General features: G+C 50.8%; 3 protein-coding genes and 1 long non-coding RNA gene across 4 annotated transcripts in view; 1 reads left to right on the top strand and 3 right to left on the bottom strand.

The window, feature by feature from the left end:
* Positions 1-615, top strand: part of LOC137467849 (importin-4-like) — a 12,235-nt gene extending 11,620 nt beyond the window's left edge. The window contains exon 10 of the mRNA XM_068179262.1: positions 602-615. Within this exon, the coding sequence (XP_068035363.1) occupies positions 602-615 (14 nt within the window). The remainder of the gene's footprint in view (positions 1-601) is intronic.
* Positions 616-4,112: 3,497 nt separating this feature from the next.
* Positions 4,113-6,361, bottom strand: LOC137467865 (uncharacterized). The gene is made up of 3 exons (XR_010995645.1): positions 6,254-6,361; positions 4,932-4,999; positions 4,113-4,156 (listed from the first exon to the last, which is right to left on the bottom strand). It is a non-coding gene; the product is annotated as an uncharacterized lncRNA (long non-coding RNA).
* Positions 6,362-7,392: 1,031 nt separating this feature from the next.
* Positions 7,393-11,431, bottom strand: LOC137467862 (NEDD8). The gene is made up of 4 exons (XM_068179280.1): positions 11,326-11,431; positions 11,087-11,134; positions 9,576-9,658; positions 7,393-7,581 (listed from the first exon to the last, which is right to left on the bottom strand). The coding sequence occupies exons 1-4, from the start codon at positions 11,341-11,343 to the stop codon at positions 7,488-7,490; spliced, it is 243 nt and encodes an 80-aa protein (XP_068035381.1). The 5' UTR covers positions 11,344-11,431; the 3' UTR covers positions 7,393-7,487.
* Positions 11,432-13,784: 2,353 nt separating this feature from the next.
* On the bottom strand, positions 13,785-18,503 carry TINF2 (TERF1 interacting nuclear factor 2). Its single transcript, XM_068179279.1, has 5 exons — positions 18,483-18,503; positions 17,157-17,364; positions 16,402-16,509; positions 15,132-15,233; positions 13,785-13,943 (listed from the first exon to the last, which is right to left on the bottom strand). The coding sequence occupies exons 1-5, from the start codon at positions 18,500-18,502 to the stop codon at positions 13,800-13,802; spliced, it is 582 nt and encodes a 193-aa protein (XP_068035380.1). The 5' UTR covers position 18,503; the 3' UTR covers positions 13,785-13,799.
* Positions 18,504-19,300: the final 797 nt, after the last annotated feature.

Genomic DNA, 19,300 nt, shown 5'->3' on the forward strand with positions numbered 1-19,300 from the left:
CCCGGATTTTGGGTACCAAACCCCGGATTTTGGGTCCCAGATCCCCAAATTTTGCCCCTAAACCCCTGGATTTTGGGCCCCAAACCCCAAATTTTGGGGTCCCAACCCCGGATTTTGGGTCCCAAACCCCCAAATTTTGCACTGACGCCCTGGATTTTGGGTCCCAAACCCCCGGACTTTGGGTCCCAACCCCGGATTTTGGGTCCCAGACCCCCAAATTTCGCCCCTAAACCCCCGGATTTTGGGTCCCAAACCCCCAAGTTTTTGCCCTTAACCCCCTGGATTTTGGGTCCCAAACCCCCAAATTTCGCCCTGACCCCCTGGATTTTGGGCCCAACGCCCCAGATTTTGGGGTCCCAACCCCAGATTTTGGGTCCCAAATCCCCACATTTTGCCCCTAAACCCCTGGATTTTGGGTCCCCAAACCCCCAAATTTTTGCCCGTAACCCCAGATTTTGGGTCTCAAACCCCCAAATTTTGCCCCCTAACCCCCTGGAGTTTGGGTCCCAAACCCCCGGATTTTGGATTCCAAACCCCCAAATTTTGCCCCTGACCCTGGATTTTGGGTCCCAAATCCCAATTTTTGCCCCTAAACCCCCAGATTTTGGGTCCTGAACCCCCAAATTTTCCCCCTGACCCCCCGGATTTTGGGTCCCAGACCCCCAAATTTTGTCCTGACCCCCCGGATTTAGGGTCCCAAACCCACAAATTTTGCCCCTAAACCCCTGGATTTTGGGTGCAACCCCCCAAATTTTGGGGTCCCAACCCCAGATTTTGGGTCCCAAACCCCCAAACTCTGCCCCCTGCCCCCGGATTTTGGGGTGCCACCCCCGGCGCGGGCTCTCACCGTTTCCGGGCTCCCCCCAGAGCCACGAGCGCCCCCAGCGCTCCCAGGGCGGCCCCGAGGCTGCCGGGATCCGCCCGGGCCCGGAGCCGCCCCCGGCAGAGCCCGAGCAGGGCGGGGCCTCGGCCGGAAAGGGCGGGGCCGGCCACGCCCACGGCCACGCCCAGGCAGCGCAGCGCCCCCTGCAGGAGCCAGAGGGAAGCGCCGTCAGCGGGGAAATTCGGGATTTCCAGAGGAATTTTTTGGGAATTTTTGGGGATTTTTTCGGAAATTTTATTGGGATTTTTAGAGGAATTTTAGGGGTTTGAGGGATTTTTTTTGGTAAAAATTTGGGGATATTATTGGGGTTTTTGGCGCTTTTTTGAGGAAATTCTGGGAGTTTTTGGGGATTTTTAGAGGAATTTTCGGGATTTTTGGGGAATTTTTAGGGAATTTTATGGGGGATTTCAAAAGAATTTTTTGGGGATTTTTTGGGGATTTTTGAGGGTTTTTTTAAAGGATTTTTGCTGATTCTTTTGGTAATTTTGGGGAATTATTTTACGATTTTTGGCGGATTTTTTGAGAATCTTTTGCGGGTTTTCAGAGAATTTTTGGGGATTTTTAGAGTATTTTTTGGGGATTTTTAGGGTAATTTTTGGGATATTTTTAGGAGAATTTTGTGAGATTTCTGGGGAATTTTGGATGATTTTTGGGGCTTTTTTAGGGATTTATTGGGGATTTTTGGAGATTTTTTGGGATATTTCTGGGGATTTTTAGGGGAATATTGGTGAGAATTTTTGGGAATTTATGGATGATTTTTTGGGGAATTTTTGGGATTTTAGGGGATTTTTTGGGATTTTTATTGGGATTTTTAGAGGAATTTTGGGGGATTTTTGGGAATTTTATTGGGATTTTTAGAGAAAGTTTTGGGATTTTTGGAGGTTTTTGGAGATTTTTTTGGGTATTTTGGGGGTTTTTAGAGGAATGTTTGGGGATTTTTTGGGGATTTTTGGATGACGTTATAGGAATTTTTTGCGGGTTTTTAGATGAATTTTTGGGGATTTTTTGTGGAAATTTTGGGGATTTTTTTTGGATTTTGAGGGATTTTTTTTGGGGATTTTTTGAGAATTATTGGGAATTTTATTGGGATTTTCAGAGAAATTTTTGGGGATTTTTGAGGGATTTTTTTAAGAATTTTTGATAATTTTTTGGCGATTTTGGGGAATTATTTCAGAATTTTTCGTCAATTTTTTGGGTATTTTTTGTGGGTTTTTAGAGGAATTTTTGGGGATTTTTTGAGGAAATTTTGGGATTTTGGAGGATTTTTTGGGGATTTTTTTGGAGACTTTTATTGGGATTTAAGGGGAATTTTTGGGGATTTTTTGATGAATTTTTGGGATTTTTTTGGGGATTTTTCAAGGATTTTTGGATGGATTTTTTGGGAATTTTTTTGGAATTTTAGAGGAACTTTTGTGGGAATTTTTGGGGGATTTTGGATGACTTTTTCGGGATTTTCGGGACTTCTTTTGGATTTTTTTGAGAACTTTATTGGATTTTTGGGGATTTTTAGTAGAATTTTAGGGGATTTTGGGGGATTTTTGAAGAGATTTTTGGAAACTTTTTGGGAATTTTTTGGTGTTTTTTTCGAGATTTTTTGAAGAATTTTGTGGGAATATTTGGAGATTTTTTTAGGATTTTTAGGGCTTTTTGGGGGATTTTTGGAGAATTTTTTGGGGATTTTTGGCAACTTTTGGGGATTTTTTTTTGGATTTTTAGTGGAATTATTGGGAAAATCTTTAGGGGAGTTTTTAGGGATTTCTTGGGGTTTTTTTTTTTAATATTTTTGGATGATTTTTTGGGATATTTTGGGGAGTTTTAGATAATTTTTGGGGGGAATTTTTAAGGGATTTTTAAAAAAATTTTGGAGAATTTTCAGGATTTTTCAGGAGAGTTACTTGATAATTTTTCGGGAATTTTGTTGGGACTTTTAGAGAAGTTTTTGAGATTTTTTACGAATTGATGGGGGTTTTTTTAGGACTTTTTATGGTTTTTTTGGGAACATTTGGGGAATTTTTTTAGGATTTTGGGGTTTTTTTGACGACTTTTTTGGGATATTTGGGGGGATTTTTCGGGATTATTTGGGGAAGTTTTGGGGATTTTTTTAGGATTTTGGGGGCTTTTTTAGGGGATTTTTGGAGCATTTTTTGGGACGTTTTTGTGGAATATTCAGGATTTTTGGGGTGACCTTTGGGATTTTTTGGGGGATTTTTAGAGAGATTTTTGGTGAATTTTGGTGATTTTTTGGGGGATTTTTTGGGACTTTTTTGGGGATTTTTTTGGCTTGGTTTGGGGATTTTTTTTGAAGTTTTGGGATTTTTGTAGCTTTTTTTAGAACGTCTAATGGAATTTTTATGGGAGTTACTTTGAATTTTTGGGGATTTTTTTAGAATTTGGGGATTTTTTTTAGGATTTTCAGGGGATTTTCCCCCTTTTTTTTTTGTTTATTTTGAATTTTGGGGATTTCCCCAAACCCCCCCAGTTTTCGGCCGCTCACCTCCATTTTTTGGGGGTCCCTCGCCGCCTCCTGGATCCATTTCTCCACCGGTTCCCAACATTTGGGGCCCCCCAAGAGCAGCAGCCGCGCCCCGAGCGTGGCCAGGGCCCCTCTGCTGGACGAGCTGGGGGGAAAAATTCCCCAAATTCCCCAAAATTCCCCAAAATTGCCGAATTTTGGGATGAAATTCCAGCTCCTCAGTGAAAAAACCCCATTTTTTAGCCAAAAATTCCAATTTTTTTCACCAAAATCGGCAATTTTTGGCGAAAAAAAATCTGATTTTTTCGGCATTTTCAGCCCAAAATTCCCATTTTCTCCCCAGAATCCCCACTTTTTACCAAAATCCCCACATTTTTGGCCAACCTTGCGATTTCTCAGTAAAAAAATCCAGATTTTCCACCCAAAATTCCCAATATTTCTCCCCAAAATTCCTGTGTTTCCTTCCAAAATCCCCATTTTTCTCAAATTCCAATATTTTCCCAAAATCCCAGTTTTTCCCTTCAAAATCCCAATTTTCCGCCCAAAATTCCCAATTTCCCCCAAAAAATCCCAATTTTCCGCCAAAATTCCCAATTTTCAGCCCAAAAGTCCGATTTTCCACCCAAAATCCCAAATTTTTTTCCCCAATCCCCAATTTTCTTTCCCAACCCCTACCCCTCCACATTTCCCCCCAGAACCCCCCCAAATTTGGGGAATTTTGGGAATTTTGGGGAATTTTGGGGAATTTTCCACTCACCTCCGTCTCCCGCTCCAAGGCCTCGACCAAGACATGGGGGAGCCTGGGAGGGGCGGAGCCACGGTTAACCACGCCCCCTAATTACCATATATTGCCAATCTTACCCTTTAAGTCCATTTATGGACAGGCCACACCCCCCAAAACCAAGCTCTGCTTATTTAAGCCCCTCTCCCTCCTTAATTAATCAAGCACCTCCTACTTATTAATTAACCTCAGGCCACGCCCACTTAAGCCCCTCCCTTAAATCAGCCCAACCCCTCTCTAATTAACACCTTTAATTAAGCCCCGCTCACACACTATAGTCCTATGGAGGCCAAGCCACGCCCCTTTTTGAAGCCACGCCTCCACAGTGATTCTAACTTGGCACTGACCACACCCCTTTTTCCCAGAGCCACGCCCCCTCCCATTGACTTCAATGGGCTCCAAGCCACGCCCCTTGCATTGACTTCAATGGGGCTTAAGCTCCGCCCCTTTCCCAAAGCCCTGCCCCTCCAGGTGATTCTGATTGGTCTGAAGCTCCACTCTATTCCCTAAGCCACGCCCCCCAGGTGATTTTGATTGGTCTGAAGCCCCCATCCCCCCCTTCCCCAAGCCACGCCCCTCCATTTGACCCAATATCACAGAAGCCCCGCCCCCTCAAATGGAGTTAAATTGGGGTGAAGCTCCGCCCCCTTCCCCTAAGCCACGCCCCCTCCCATTGATTATCGTGGGACACAAGCCACGCCCCCTCCCATTGAGTTCAATTGGTCTAAAACCCCGCCCATTCCTCCAAGCCCCGCCCCTTCCATTGATCCCAGTGGCGTCCAGGCCCCGCCCACCTGTCAATCAAATCCGGGGGGAGTTTCCGGAGGCGTCTCCGGAGCAGAACGGCGGCCAAATGTCGGATCTGGGACCCAAAACCCCCCAAATTCACCCAAAACCGCCAAATTCACCCAAAATCCACAAATTCACCCCAAAATCCCCCGAATTCACCCCTAAATCCACAAAATTCACCCCCAAATCCTCCAAATTTACCCCCAAAATCCACAAAATTCACCCCAAAATCCACAAAATTCCCCCCAAAACAACCCAAATTCACCCCAAAATCCACAAATTCACCCTAAAATCCACAAATTCACCCAAAATCCACAAAATCCACCCCAAAATCCACAAATTCAACCCTAAAATCCACAAAATTCACCCCAAAATCCCCCGAATTCACCCCAAAATCCCCCGAATTCACCCCCAAATCACAAAATTCACCCCAAAATCCACAAAATTCACCCCAAAAATCCACAAAATTCACCCCAAAACCCCCAAATTCACCCCAAAGTCCACAAAATTCACCCCAAAATCCACAAATTTCACCCCCAAATCCTCCCAAATTTACCCCCAAATCCACAAAATTCACCCCACAATCCACAAAATTCACCCCAAAATCCACAGAATTCACCCCAAATCCACAAAATTCACCCCAAATCCACAGAATTCACCCCCAAATCCCCCAAATTCACCCCCAAATCCACAAAATTCACCCCAAAATCCACAAAATTCACCCCAAATCCACAAAATTCACCCCAAAATCCCCCAAATTCACCCCAAAATCCACAAATTTCACCCCCCAAATCCACAAATTCACCCCCCAAACCCCCAAATTCGGCCCCAAATCCCCCAAGTTCCCCTAAAATCCCCAAATTCCTCCCAAAACTCCCAAATTCAATCCAATATTCCCAAAATTCCCCCCAAAATCCTCGCAGGGTCCCCAACGCTTCCCAAAATCCCTCCCAAATTTCCCCGAAATCTTTCAAATCCCAAAATTCCCCCCCCAAATTCCAAAATCCCCCCCAAATTCCCAAAATTCCCCTCCTAAATCTTCTCCAAATTCCCGACAAAATCCTAAATTCTCCCCAAAATCCCAAAATTCGCCCCAAAATTCTGCCAAAATCCCCTAAGGATCCCCAAATTCTCCCCCAAATTCCTGAAATTCCCCCCAAAATCCCAAAATCGCCCCCCCAAACCCCAAAAAGTCCCCCAAAAATTCCCTCCAAAACCCCAAAACTTCCCTCAGAATTCCCAAAATTCCCCCCAAAATCCCCCAAATTCCAAAATTCCCCCAAATCTCCCGGAAAACCCGAAATTCCCGCCAAATCCCCCCTCAGACCTGCGGCCTCCCCGCCCCCCTCAGCAGCTCCGCGAGGCCTTCGGGCCCCTCCGGCTCCTCCCAGCGCCTCCGCAGCCGCTCCGTGGCCTGGAAAACGCCCCAGAAATTCAGGCGGAAGCCCGAAAATGCCCAAAATTCGCCCAAATTCGCCCAAATTTGCCCGAATTGCCGGGACCCTGGCGGATCCTGGCGCTGTCGGGCTCCAGGAGTTCCGTCAGGAGCTGCTCCATTGCGGGCGCCGCCATTTTGGAAAAGGTGGGGGCGGCCATTTTGTGAGCAGCAAGAAAAAGCGGAAATCAGGCAGAGCGCCGCCGGAAGTGGGCGTGGCTTAGCGGCGCGCCGTCCATCCCGGAGGACTTCTCTATGGTTTTAAAGCGGTGATGGTGTGTGGGGACCGCTCTTTAAGGGGCGATGGCTGAAAGCGGCGATTTTGGGGTTAAAAGTGACGGATTTAGGCAAAAATTGTCGGTTTGGGGATAAAAGTGAAGAATTTGGGGTCAGAAAAGAGAGGTTGGGGTTGAAAGGGGTTTTCTGAGGGGAGAAGAGCGGGTTTGGGGTGAAAAATGGGCATTTTGGGGCTTCATTTGGTGGTTTTGGGGATGGAGGGAGGTGGAAGGGTTAAAAATGAGATTTTTTTTTTTTTTGGGGGGTTAAAAAGGAGGATTAGGGGATTTTGGGCCCAAAAGGGTTAAACTGGGGTTTAAACGTTTGCTTTGGAGTCATAATGGTGATTTTGGGTCCAAAATCTGTGATTTTGGGTTCTTTTATGCCCAAAAAAAAGGATGAAACCTCAGGATCTGAGGCAGAAAATGAAGACTGAAGAGCCAAAAAGAGCAATCTGTGATTTTTGGGGCGGAATTGGGGATTTGGGGGTTAAAAATCGACGTTTTGAGGCAAAAAAGTTAAAATTTGGGGTACAACATGGGGTTTTTTAAAAGCTCTTAAAAGGGCAATGCAGTCTGTGGGCCCCACAGAGCCCTTAAAGGCTCTTAAAAGGGCAACACTGACTTAAAAGGGCAATGACGGCAGCAAATTGGGCCCACCCGAAAATCAGATGCAGGAAATGACATCACAAACAAACCTATGGCGTCACCAACGCACTGTGACGTCATCAGCGAACCTTTATTAAATAATAACGGATCCTCGAACAGGAAATGATGTCAGGGACAGGGAAAATGGGAGTGGGCGTGGCTTAAAGGGAGAAGGGGGTGTGGCCTGACATGGCCACACCCCCTCACGGCCTGGCCACGCCTCCCCGCAGGGCCAGCACAAGATGGAGGACGGAGCCCCCCTGGATTTTGTAGTCGGCCGCCGTCTTCTCATCGTTCCTGGGGGAGGAGTCAGGGAGGCCACGCCCACTCAGGCCACACCCACTTATCACCAGCCACGCCCACTTAGCAACATAGGCCACGCCCACTAGATACCACGCCCACCCACTTTAAGATTCAGGTAGCCACACCCCCATAAGCCACACCCATGTGTGATACCACGCCTACTTAGGCTCCGCCCCCATGGCTGCACCCACCTCCTTAAATCCCATTTTTAACCCAAATTTTAACCCCAAATTTCAGATTTCCCCCCTTTGTGCCCCATATTTCTCCATTGTTACCCCATTTTCACCCCCAAATTTCCCCATTCTCAAGCCCAATTTAAAATCCAAATTCCCCCATTTTTATCGCAAATTTGAACCAAAATTCCTCGATTTTTGTCCTAATTTCTCCTATTTTAATCTCAATTTTCCCCATTTTAAACTCTATTTTTACCTGAAAATTTTTCCATTTTTACGCAAATTTCCCCCATTTTAAAGTAAAATTTGTGCCATATTTAACACCAAAATTCACCTCAAATTTTTTCCATTTTTACCTCAAATTTCCCCAAATTTGCCTAAATTTTAATTTCAATTGTCTTCATTGTTAACCCCAATTTTCCTGATTTTAAACCCAAATTCCCACCTCATTGTTCTCCATTTTTACTGCATTTTTACCCCATTTTTACCAATTTCCTCAATATTTAAATCCCCCTTTTAACCTCATTTCTGCCATTTTAAAACCCAAAATTTCCCCATTTAAAACAAAATTTTCCCCATTTTTAACCCCCAAATTCTCTCAGTTTTAAGTCAAATTATTTCTATTTTTAACCCAGATTTTCGCATTTTCATTCCAACTTCTCTCCATTTTTAAACACAAAATTTCACCCATTTCTTCCCCATTAAAAAACCCCTTTTTTAACCCAAATTTTCCCGTTTTCCACCCAAATCCCATTAAGCCCCTCCCCTTTAAGCCCCACCCACTTAAGCCCCACCCTGCCACCATTTTACCCCCATTTGCCAGGATTGAACCCAAATTTCCCCAATTTAAACCAAATTTATCCATTTTAACCCAAAATTTCCTATTTTAACCCAAATCTTGATTTTCAGCTGCTTTAAGCCCCTCCCTGTTAAGCCCCACCCAATTAAGCCCCACCCCCACCACCAATTTTACCGTATTTGCCACCATTTAAACCCAAATTCAACCCAAAATTTCCTGGTTTTAACCCAAATTTCTGAATTTTAACCCAAATTTTCCGATGTTTAACCCAAATCACGGTTTTTAGCTGCTTTAAGCCTCTCCCCTTTCAGCCCCACCCACTTAAGCCCCACCCTGCCACCATTTTAACACCATTTTGCCCGTACTTAAACCTCAATTTAACCCAAATTTTCCCATTTTTAACCCAAATTTTCCCATTTTTAACCCAAATTTCCCCATTTTAACCCAAATCCCGATTTTTAGCTGCTTTAAGCCCCTCCCTGTTAAGCCCCACCCAATTAAGCTCCACCCCCACCACCAATTTTACCGTATTTGCCACCACTTAAACCCAAATTCAACCCAAAATTTCCTGGTTTTAACCCAAATTTCTGAATTTTAACCCAAATTTTCCCATGTTTAACCCAAATCACGGTTTTTAGCTGCTTTAAGCCTCTCCCCTTTCAGCCCCACCCACTTAAGCCCCACCCTGCCACCATTTTAACACCATTTTGCCCCTATTTAAACCTCAATTTAACCCAAATTTTCCCATTTTTAACCCAAATTTTCCCATTTTTAACCCAAATTTCTCCATTTTAACCCAAATCCCGATTTTTAGCTGCTTTAAGCCCCTCCCTGTTAAGCCCCACCCACTTAGGCCCCGCCCCCGCCATTTTACCCCATTTGCTCCCACTTTAACCCAAATTTCCCTGTTTTAAACCCAAATCTCCCCAATTTAACCCCGCCCCTTTTCCCCACGACCACGCCCCTTCACGCCCCTCCCCTTCAGCCGAGGCCACGCCCCCTCAAGCCCCGCCTACATCTGCTTGCCGCTGTAGATCAGCCGCTGCTGCTGGGGGGGGATCCCCTCCTTCTCCTCCACGCGCTCCTTGATCCGCTCCACCTGCGCCAAAAACACACCTGGGCACAGCTGGGCCACACCCGGGCACAGCTGGAGCACACCCGGGCACAGCTGGAGCACACCTGGATCGAGTTACGGCAGCCGCCGCTCCGTGAGGGCGCCGGCATTTTAAAAATTGCGGGCGCCGCCATTATAAGGCCATAGAGAAGAGGAAGTGCGGCGGAGCGCCGCCGGAAGTGGGCGGGGCCAAAAGGCGGGTTGGCCGGCTTGGAGGATTGGTCTATGGTTTTAAAGGGGCGATTGGAGGTGGGGTCTAGGCTTAAAGGGGTGATGGTGAGGGGAGGGACTGGGATGGACTGGGAGCAACTGGGAGGGACTGGGATGGACTGGGATGGACTGGGAGGGACTGGGATGAACTGGGAGAGAATAGTGAGAGACTGGGAGAGACTGGGAAGAAAATGGGAGAGACTGGGAGGGAACTGGGAGGGACTGAAAAGAAATTAGGAGAGACTGGGAGGGACTGGGAGAGACTGGGAGGGACTGGGAAGGAACTGGGCCATACTGGGAGCAACTGGGAGGGAACTGGGGAGTTACTGGGAGGCACTGGGACACACTGGGAGGGACTGGGAGAGAGTGGGAAGGAACTGGGAGGGACTGGGAGTTACTGGGAGAGACTGGGAAGGAACTGGGATAGAACTGGGATGAATTGGGAGAGACTGGGAAGGAACTGGGACGGACTGGGAGAGACTGGGAAGGAACTGGGAGGGACTGGGATGGACTGGGAGGGACTGGGAGAGACTGGGAAGGAACTGGGATAGAACTGGGATGAATTGGGAGAGACTGGGAAGGAACTGGGACGGACTGGGAGAGACTGGGAAGGAACTGGGACGGACTGGGAGAGACTGGGAAGGAACTGGGAGGGACTGGGAGTTACTGGGAGGGACTGGGAAAGACTGGGAGAGGCTGGAAAGGCTCTGAGGGGAACTGGGATGAACTGGAAGAGGACTGGTCCATACTGGGAGGTTCTTCAAACAGACTGGGAGGAACTGGGAGGCACTGGGGAGTTACTGGGAAGCACTGGGCCATACTGGAGGAACTGGGAGCCATTGGGAGGGCACTGGGATGAACTGGGAGGGAACTGGGCCATACTGGGAGGAACTGGGAAGGAACTGGGCCATACTGGAGAACTGGGAGGGAACTGGCGGTTACTGGGAGGCACTGGGACACACTGGTAGGGACTGGGAGGGGATTTGGCCTTACTGGGATGAACTGGGATGAACTGGGATGAACTGGGAGGGAACTGGAGGTCCTGGGGGGTTACTGGGAGGCCACTGGGCCATACTGGGAAATCCCTCCCCCTTACTGGGAGACCCCTGGCGCTTCCCCCCTCCCCCGTCGCACCCCAAAGCCGCTCCTCACCGACCCCAACTGGTCCATACTGGTTTATACTGGGCCGAACTGGGAGCTCACCTTGTCCGTGGGCTCGATGTCGATCTCGATCTCCTTCCCCGTCAGCGTCTGCAGGGGCGCCATCATCCCACAATGCACCGCGCCCGCCCCTCACGCTCCCCCCGCCAAAACCCCGCCCGAACCCGCCCCGAAATCCGCGCTTTTCCCCCCAAATCCCCGCCGCGCCTCCCCACCCCCCTCGGGGAGGGCGGAAAGTGCCCGAATTTGCCCGAAATCCGCGCTTTTCACCCCAAAAAAACCTTGACTTTGATGAGCATCGTGGCGGCTGCGGCGCCTTCGGAGCCGCCAAGCGGAAGCGGAAGCGAGGCCCCGCCCGCTGAGCCCGCATGCCAAAATCTAAAATGGCGGCCTAAGCGCTTCCGGTCTGTCCTCCAATCAGTACACTGCACCCGCCTCTTGCCAGCAGTAAACATGGCGGAGTTTGTAGTTCCGAGAGCGCTTTTGGGTTCCAAATGCGCCTCATTGGCTGGAGGCGCTGTCAATCAACGGCTGTTAAAGCCCGCCTTTCCCGGACTGCTCCATTTTGCCTCGCGGGGTGCGAAACCCCAAAAATGCCCATTCTAACCCCAAATGTAGCTGTTCAAACGCTCGGTGACGTCACGCCAGCCGTCATACCACTCCCCAGCCTTGCCTCCCTGCGATTGGCTCCAAAAAACCCACCCAAAACCTCATTGGCCGCCTCAGCCTCCCCCCATTTGAATGGTTCGCCCCATGCTAATGAGCGCGTCCTCACTCACCGAAGGGGGAGAAGCGGAGTGGGCGGAGCCTGCGGCGGCGGGGGCGGGGTTTAGGCCTGCATTAATGGTTGTATAAAACTTAATTAGCTACTTAATTAGCAAGTCAAATAAGAGGCGGGGCTTGTGGGCTTGGCTACTCACGTGGGCGTGGTTTTCTGAGACGGGAGTGGGCGTGGAACTGGGGCTGTGGGCGGAGTTTAAGGCAAGTGATGCAGCTAATTTGCATAGCGTTAACCCCACCCCATTTAACCCCCGCCTACCTGGGTGGGCGTGGCGGACCTCCGCGAAATAACGCTGCAGGCGAGGGAGGGGGCGTGGCCTGGAGCCCGGAGGGGCGTGGCTTAGACAGAGCTGCTCCAGCTGCACCATATAAGGGAAAGGGGGCGGGGCTTGTGAAATGGGCGGAGCGAGAGGAGGCTGGGGTGATTTGGGGCCAATTTTGGGAGATTTTTGTGAGTTTTGGGTGAATTTTGGGTGATTTTCTTAAATTTTGGGTGATTTTCTTTAATTTTTGGATAATTTGGGTGAATGTAGGGTGATTTTTGTTAATTTTGGGTGAATTTTTGATGATTTTTGTTAATTTTGGAGGAATTTTAGGTGATTTTTGTAAATTTTGGGTGATTTTGATTAATTTTGGATCCTCAAGGGGTGAACTTTGGGTGAATTTTGGGGGATTTTGGTTAATTTGGATTTATTTTGGGTTGAATTTTGGGGGATTTTTGCAACTTGAGTGTGAAATTTGGATGGTTTTGGGGTGAATTTTGGAGAAATTTTGCTATTTTTGGTGGAATTTTGAGTAATTTTTGTTCATTTTTGGTGAATTCAGTAAATTTTTGGGGACATTTCTGTCATTTTGGTTAATTTTGGTAGAATTTTCTGTCATTTTGTTAATCTGAGATGTATTTTGGGTGATTTTCACAACTTTTGGTTCATTTTGGGTCTTTTTTTTTGTTGATTCTAATAAATTTTGGGTGAATTCTGTTAATTTTTGTTGATTTTGGGTGAATTTTGTGACATTTTCATTAATTTTTGTTGAATTTTGTACTATTTTTGTTAATTTCAGTTGAATTTTCTGTCACTTTGTCAACTTTGGGTGAATTTTCTGTCATTTTTGTCAATTTCCATTGAATTTCCCGCCATTTCCATTAATTTTTGCTGAATTTTCTGTCATTTTTGCTCCTTTCAGTTGAATTTTGTCATTTTCCTTAATTTTTGCTGAATTTCCTACCACTCTCATTTATTTTTCTTGAATTTTCTGTCATTTTCGCTCATTTCGCTTGAATTTTCTGTCATTTTCGTTAATTTGGGGTGAATTTCCTGCCATTTCCATTATTTTCTGTTGAATTTTTTGTCATTTTTGCTCATTTTGGTGGAATTTTCTGACATTTTCATGGATTTTTGTTGAATTTTCTGTCATTTTTGTTAATTTTGGCTGAATCTTCTGCCATTTTTACTATTTTTTGTTGCTTTTTTTGTCATTTTTCGCCCATCTTGGTGGAATTTCCTGCCATTTTCACTAAATTTTATTGCATTTTTTGTCATTTTTCGCCCATTTTGGTGGAATTTTCTGTCATTTTCACTCATTTTGCTTGAATTTTCTGTCATTTTCGTTAATTTCGGGTGAATTTCCCGCCATTTCCATTAATTTCTGTTGAATTTTTTGTCATTTTTGCTCATTTTGGTGGAATTTTCTGTCATTTTCCCTAATTTTGGTTGAATTTTCTGCCATTTTCATGGATTTTTGTTGAATTTTCTGTCATTTTTGTTAAGTTTGGCTGAATTTTCTGCCATTTTCACCAAATTTTGTTGCATTTTTTGTCATTTTTCGCCCATTTTGCTGGAATTTTCTGTCATTTTCGCTCATTTCGGGTGCATTCCCTGCATTTCCCCTCCTCCTCCCTCAGTTTCCCCGCTTTCCTCCATTTCCCACCATTCCCATATAAGGAAAAAGAGGCGGGGCCAGACGAGGGGCGTGGTTAAGGGAGGGGGCGTGTCTCCACTGAGGCCCCGCCCCCAGGACTCACCTGGGGCAGGTGCGGTGGGGGCAGGGCACGCTCCAGGCGCCCCAGGAAGCCCAGGAAGAGCCGGGCCAGGCAGCGGCGGAAGCGCGGCCCGTACTCCTGCTGCGAACTGGGATCAACTGGGACGGACTGGGAGGGACTGGGAGGGACTGGGATCAAACTGGGAGGGACTGGGAGGGGATTGGGATGGACTGGGATAAACTGGGAGGGACTGGGATCAAACTGGGAGGGACTGGGAGGGGATTGGGATGGACTGGGATCAAACTGGGAGGGACTGGGAGGGGATTGGGAGGGACTGGGATCAAACTGGGAGGGACTGGGAGGGAATTTGGATGGACTGGGATAAACTGGGAGGGACTGGGAGGGGATTGGGATGGACTGGGATGAACTGGGAGGGACTGGGATCAAACTGGGAGGGACTGGGAGGGGATTGGGATGGACTGGGATCAAACTGGGAGGGACTGGGAGGGGATTGGGAGGGACTGGGATCAAACTGGGAGGGACTGGGATCAAACTGGGAGGGACTGGGAGGGGATTGGGATGGACTGGGATAAACTGGGAGGGACTGGGATCAAACTGGGAGGGACTGGGAGGGGATTGGGATGGACTGGGATAAACTGGGAGGGACTGGGAGGGGATTGGGATGGACTGGGATAAACTGGGAGGGACTGGGATCAAACTGGGAGGGACTGGGAGGGGATTGGGATGGACTGGGATAAACTGGGAGGGACTGGGATCAAACTGGGATCAAACTGGGAGGGACTGGGGGGGACTGTGATAAACTGGGGGAGACTGGGATAAACTGGGAGGGACTGAGAGGGAACGGGGGGGGACTGGGATAAACTGGGAGGGAATGGGATAAACTGGGAGGGACTGGGATAAACTGGGAGGGACTGGGATCAAACTGGAGGGACTGGGAGGGGAATGGGGGTTACTGGTTTATACTGGTTTGGATTTTGAGGTTACTGGGCAGTGACTGGGCCGTACTGGTTTATACTGGGAGGGACTGGGAGGGCACTGGGCCATACTGGTCTATACTGGGACGGACTGGGAGGCAACTGGGCCATACTGGTTTATACTGGGATGAACTGGGAGGGGACTAGGCTGTACTGGAGGGACTGGAAGGCTCTGGGGGAGGGGCTGGGAGGTTACTGGTTTATACTGGTTTGAACTGGGAGGGACTGGAAGGGGGCCAGGGCATTACTGGTTTATACTGGGACAAACTGGGAGGGGCCGGGGCAGGGGTGCTGGTCCATACTGGTCCATACTGGTCCATACTGGTCTCACCTGCAGGAAGGGCTCCAGGCCCCGCCCACTTCCCAGAATTCCCAGCACCTGCTCCCGGAATTGCTCCTCGGCCACGCCCACCAGGGGGCGATCTTCCAGCGTCTGGGGGCGGGGCCTGTCTCAGGCCACGCCCCCTTTTCACCATATATGGGGTGGGGGAGGAGGGTGGGGCTGGGCTTGGCCACACCCCTTGGGGAGGGGTTCAAGGGGGCCCAGTGCTCCCAGTTCATCCCAGTATGGCCCCAGTGCCCTCCCAATTCATCCCAGTCCATCCCAGTATGGTCCCAGTTCATCCCAGTTCATCCCAGTATGGCCCCAGTGCCCTCCCAATTCATCCCAGTCCATCCCAGTATGGTCCCAGTTCATCCCAGTATGGCCCCAGTGACCTCCCAGTTCATCCCAGTTCATCCCAGTATGGCCCAAGGTCATCCCAATTCATCCTAGTTCATCCCAGTATGGCCCAAGGTCATCCCAGTTCATCCCAGTTCATCCCAGTATGGCCCCAGTGCCCTCCCAGTTCATCCCAGTATGGACCAAGGTCATCCCAGTTCATCCCAGTTCATCCCAGTATGGACCAAGGTCATCCCAGTTCATCCCAGTATGGCCCAAGGTCATCCCAGTTCATCCCAGTTCATCCCAGTATGGCCCAAGGTCATCCCAGTTCATCCCAGTTCATCCCAGTATGGCCCCAGTTCATCCCAGTACGGCCCCGGTACATCCAGTATGGCCCCAGTGCCCTCCCAGTTCATCCCAGTATGGCCCAAGGTCATCCCAGTTCATCCCAGTCCATCCCAGTTCATCCCAGTCCATCCCAGTATGGCCCCAGTGCCCTCCCAATTCATCCCAGTTCATCCCAGTATGGTCCCAGTTCATCCCAGTATGGCCCAAGGTCATCCCAGTTCATCCCAGTATGGTCCCAGTTCATCCCAGTATGGCCCAAGGTCATCCCAGTTCATCCCAGTATGGCCCCAGTTCATCCCAGTACGGCCCCGGTACCTCCAGTATGGCCCCAGCTCATCCCGGTTCATCCCAGTATGGCCGCAGTCCATCCCAGTTCATCCCAGTATGGCCCAAAGTCATCCCAGTGTGGCCCCAGGGCCCTCCCAGTTCAGCCCAGTATGGCCCAAGGTCATCCCAGTTCATCCCAGTATGGCGCAAGGTCATCCCAGTGTGGCCCCAGGGCCCTCCCAGTTCAGCCCAGTATGGTCCCAGTGCCCTCCCAGTTCATCCCAGTTTGGCCTCAGTCCCTCCCAGCCCCTCCCAGTCTCACCTTGAGGGCGTGTCCGCTCCCTGGCCCCGCCCCCTCCGGGAAGAGCCAATCCAGCGCGTCCAGCACAGCAGGGGAGGGGCCGAGCTCCTCCAGCAGTGACGTCACCACCTGGGGGAGGGGCCAGGGTGGGGGAGGGGTCTGGGGTAGATGGGGCGTGGCCTACAATGCTCCATGCCCATAAAAGGACAAAGGGCGGGGTTTAAGTGGTGGGCGTGGCCTTGAGGTCAATTTAGGAATGGGGCAGGGTTCTGAGGGGTGGGCGTGGTCAGGGAAAGAATGGGCGTGGTCTAAACAAAAATGGGCGGGGTCAAAAAACTATGAGGGACAGTGGGCGGGGTTTAGGAGTGGGCGTGGTTTGCCACATGCTGGGGGTGCTATGTGAGTGAGTGGGCGTGGCCTGTGATAAATGGGCGTAGTCAAAGCACCCAATATGCACGGTGGGTGTGGCTTAGAGGAGTGGGTGTGGCCTAAATCCATTAATGCCCACAATGGGCGTGGCTTAGAGTTGTGGGCGTGGCCTAATTCCAATCATGCCCAGAATAGGTGTGGTTTAGAGGGGTGGGCGTGGCCTAATAGATGCGTATGTGCTGTGGGCGTGGCTTAAATGAGTGGCCGTGTTCTAGCACGCAGTGGGCGTGGTCTATGAACGAGTGGGCGTGGCACATCTCAAAATGGGCGTGGCCTAACCCCCTATTGCCACAACAGGCGGGGTTTGGCTGGGTGGGCGTGTCCCGGCGAGGGTGGGCGTGGCCTACCTGTGCCCGCAGCCCCAGGCTGAGGCTGGCCCGGTGCTGGGGGGGCAGCAGCGCCGGGGCCCCGCCCCCCACGGCCTCCAGCAGCGCCAGGAGCCGCCCCCAGCCACGCCCATCCAGGCCACGCCCCCCGGGGCCGCGCCCCGACAGGCCACGCCCCCTCAGCGCCCACCAGGCCCCGGCCAGGGCCAAGCGCAGGGAGGGGGAGGGGCTGGGGGGGGAGAGAAAGCAGGGTGGGGCAGTGAGGGACCAGTTCGGACCAGTACGGACCAGTTCATCCCAGTATGGACCAGTTCATCCCAGTTCATCCCAGCTCATCCCAGTGCCCTCCCAGTCCATCCCAGTTCACTCCAGTCCATCCCAGTTCACTCCAGTTCATCCCAGTGCCATCCCAGTTCATCCCAGTGCCCTCCCAGTCCATCCCAGTTCACTCCAGTTCATCCCAGTGCCCTCCCAATCCATCCCAGTCCATCCCAGTCCATCCCAGTTCATCCCAGTTCACTCCAGTCCATCCCAGTTCACTCCAGTTCATCCCAGTGCCCTCCCAGTCCATCCCAGTCCATCCCAGTTCATCCCAGTTCACTCCAGTCCATCCCAGTTCACTCCAGTTCATCCCAGTGCCCTCCCAGTCCATCCCAGTTCACTCCAGTTCATCCCAGTGCCCTCCCAGTCCATCCCAGTGCCCTCCCAGTCCATCCCAGTTCATCCCAGTGCCCTCCCAGTCCATCCCAGTTCACTCCAGTCCATCCCAGTTCATCCCAGTTCATCCCAGTGCCCTCCCAGTCCATCCCAGTTCACTCCAGTCCATCCCAGTTCACTCCAGTCCATCCCAGTGCCCTCCCAGTCCATCCCAGTTCACTCCAGTTCATCCCAGTGCCCTCCCAGTCCATCCCAGTGCCATCCCAGTTCATCCCAGTTCATCCCAGTGCCCTCCCAGTCCATCCCAGTTCACTCCAGTCCATCCCAGCTCACTCCAGTTCATCCCAGTGCCCTCCCAGTTCATCCCAGTGCCCTCCCAGGTCATCCCAGTTCACTCCAGTCCATCCCAGTTCATCCCAGTCCATCCCAGTTCACTCCAGTTCATCCCAGTTCATCCCAGTTCATCCCAGTCCATCCCAGTGCCATCCCAGTTCATCCCAGTTCATCCCAGTCCATCCCAGTTCATCCCAGTGCCCTCCCAGTCCATCCCAGTTCACTCCAGTTCATCCCAGTTCATCCCAGTGCCCTCCCAGTTCATCCCAGTTCGTCCCAGTGACCTCACAGTCCATCCCAGTATACCCCAGTTCATCCCAGTTCCCTCCCAGTCCCTCCTCGCCCCCTCCCCCTCACCTGACGTCACTCCCGCCCATCCCCCGCGCTCTCTGTGACGTCACTTCCGGCCCGTTCCCGCCGCGGCCCCGGCCGTTCTCGCGCCGCTCCGGTAGCGGCGGCGGCGCGCACCACGTGACGTCATCGCTCCGCGCCGCGCCCGCGCTCTCTCCCCATTGGCCGCCGCTTCGGCCAATCCCGAGCGGCGCAGCCCCCCCCCCAGCCCCCGCTGGCCCCGCCCGTTGAATGACGTCACTCGGGGCGGGTTTTGAACTGCGCTTTATTGGAGGGCGGGAGAGTGACGTCACCGCCGGGCTGTGACGTCATCGGGAGGGGTGGGGAGGCGGCTGGGGCGATCCCAGTGCTCCCAGTACGGACCAGTATGGACCAACACGGACCAGTGACCCCTCCCAGTGCTCCCAGTAAGGCTCCCAGTGCTCCCAGTATGGCCCAGTGACCCCTCCCAGTGCTCCCAGTATGGCCCAGTGACCCCTCCCAGTGCTCCCAGTATGGCCCAGTGACCCCTCCCAGTGCTCCCAGTAAGGCTCCCAGTGCTCCCAGTAAGGCCCAGTGACCCCCCCCAGTGCTCCCAGTACAAACCAGTGCTCCCAGTCTGACCCCAAACCCCCTCCCAGTGCTCCCAGTACAAACCAGTGCTCCCAGTCTGACCCCAAACCCCCTCCCAGTGCTCCCAGTAAGGCTCCCAGCACTCCCAGTATGGACCAGTATGACCCAAACCCTCTCTCAGTATCCCCACATGGCTCCCAGTGCTCCCAGTATATCCCAGTGACCCCTCCCAGCGCTCCCAGTATGTCTCCCAGTGCTCCCAGTGACTCCCC

The sequence above is a fragment of the Anomalospiza imberbis genome, unplaced genomic scaffold (assembly GCF_031753505.1).
Source record: "Anomalospiza imberbis isolate Cuckoo-Finch-1a 21T00152 unplaced genomic scaffold, ASM3175350v1 scaffold_82, whole genome shotgun sequence".
In the NCBI taxonomy this organism is placed as follows: domain Eukaryota; kingdom Metazoa; phylum Chordata; class Aves; order Passeriformes; family Viduidae; genus Anomalospiza; species Anomalospiza imberbis.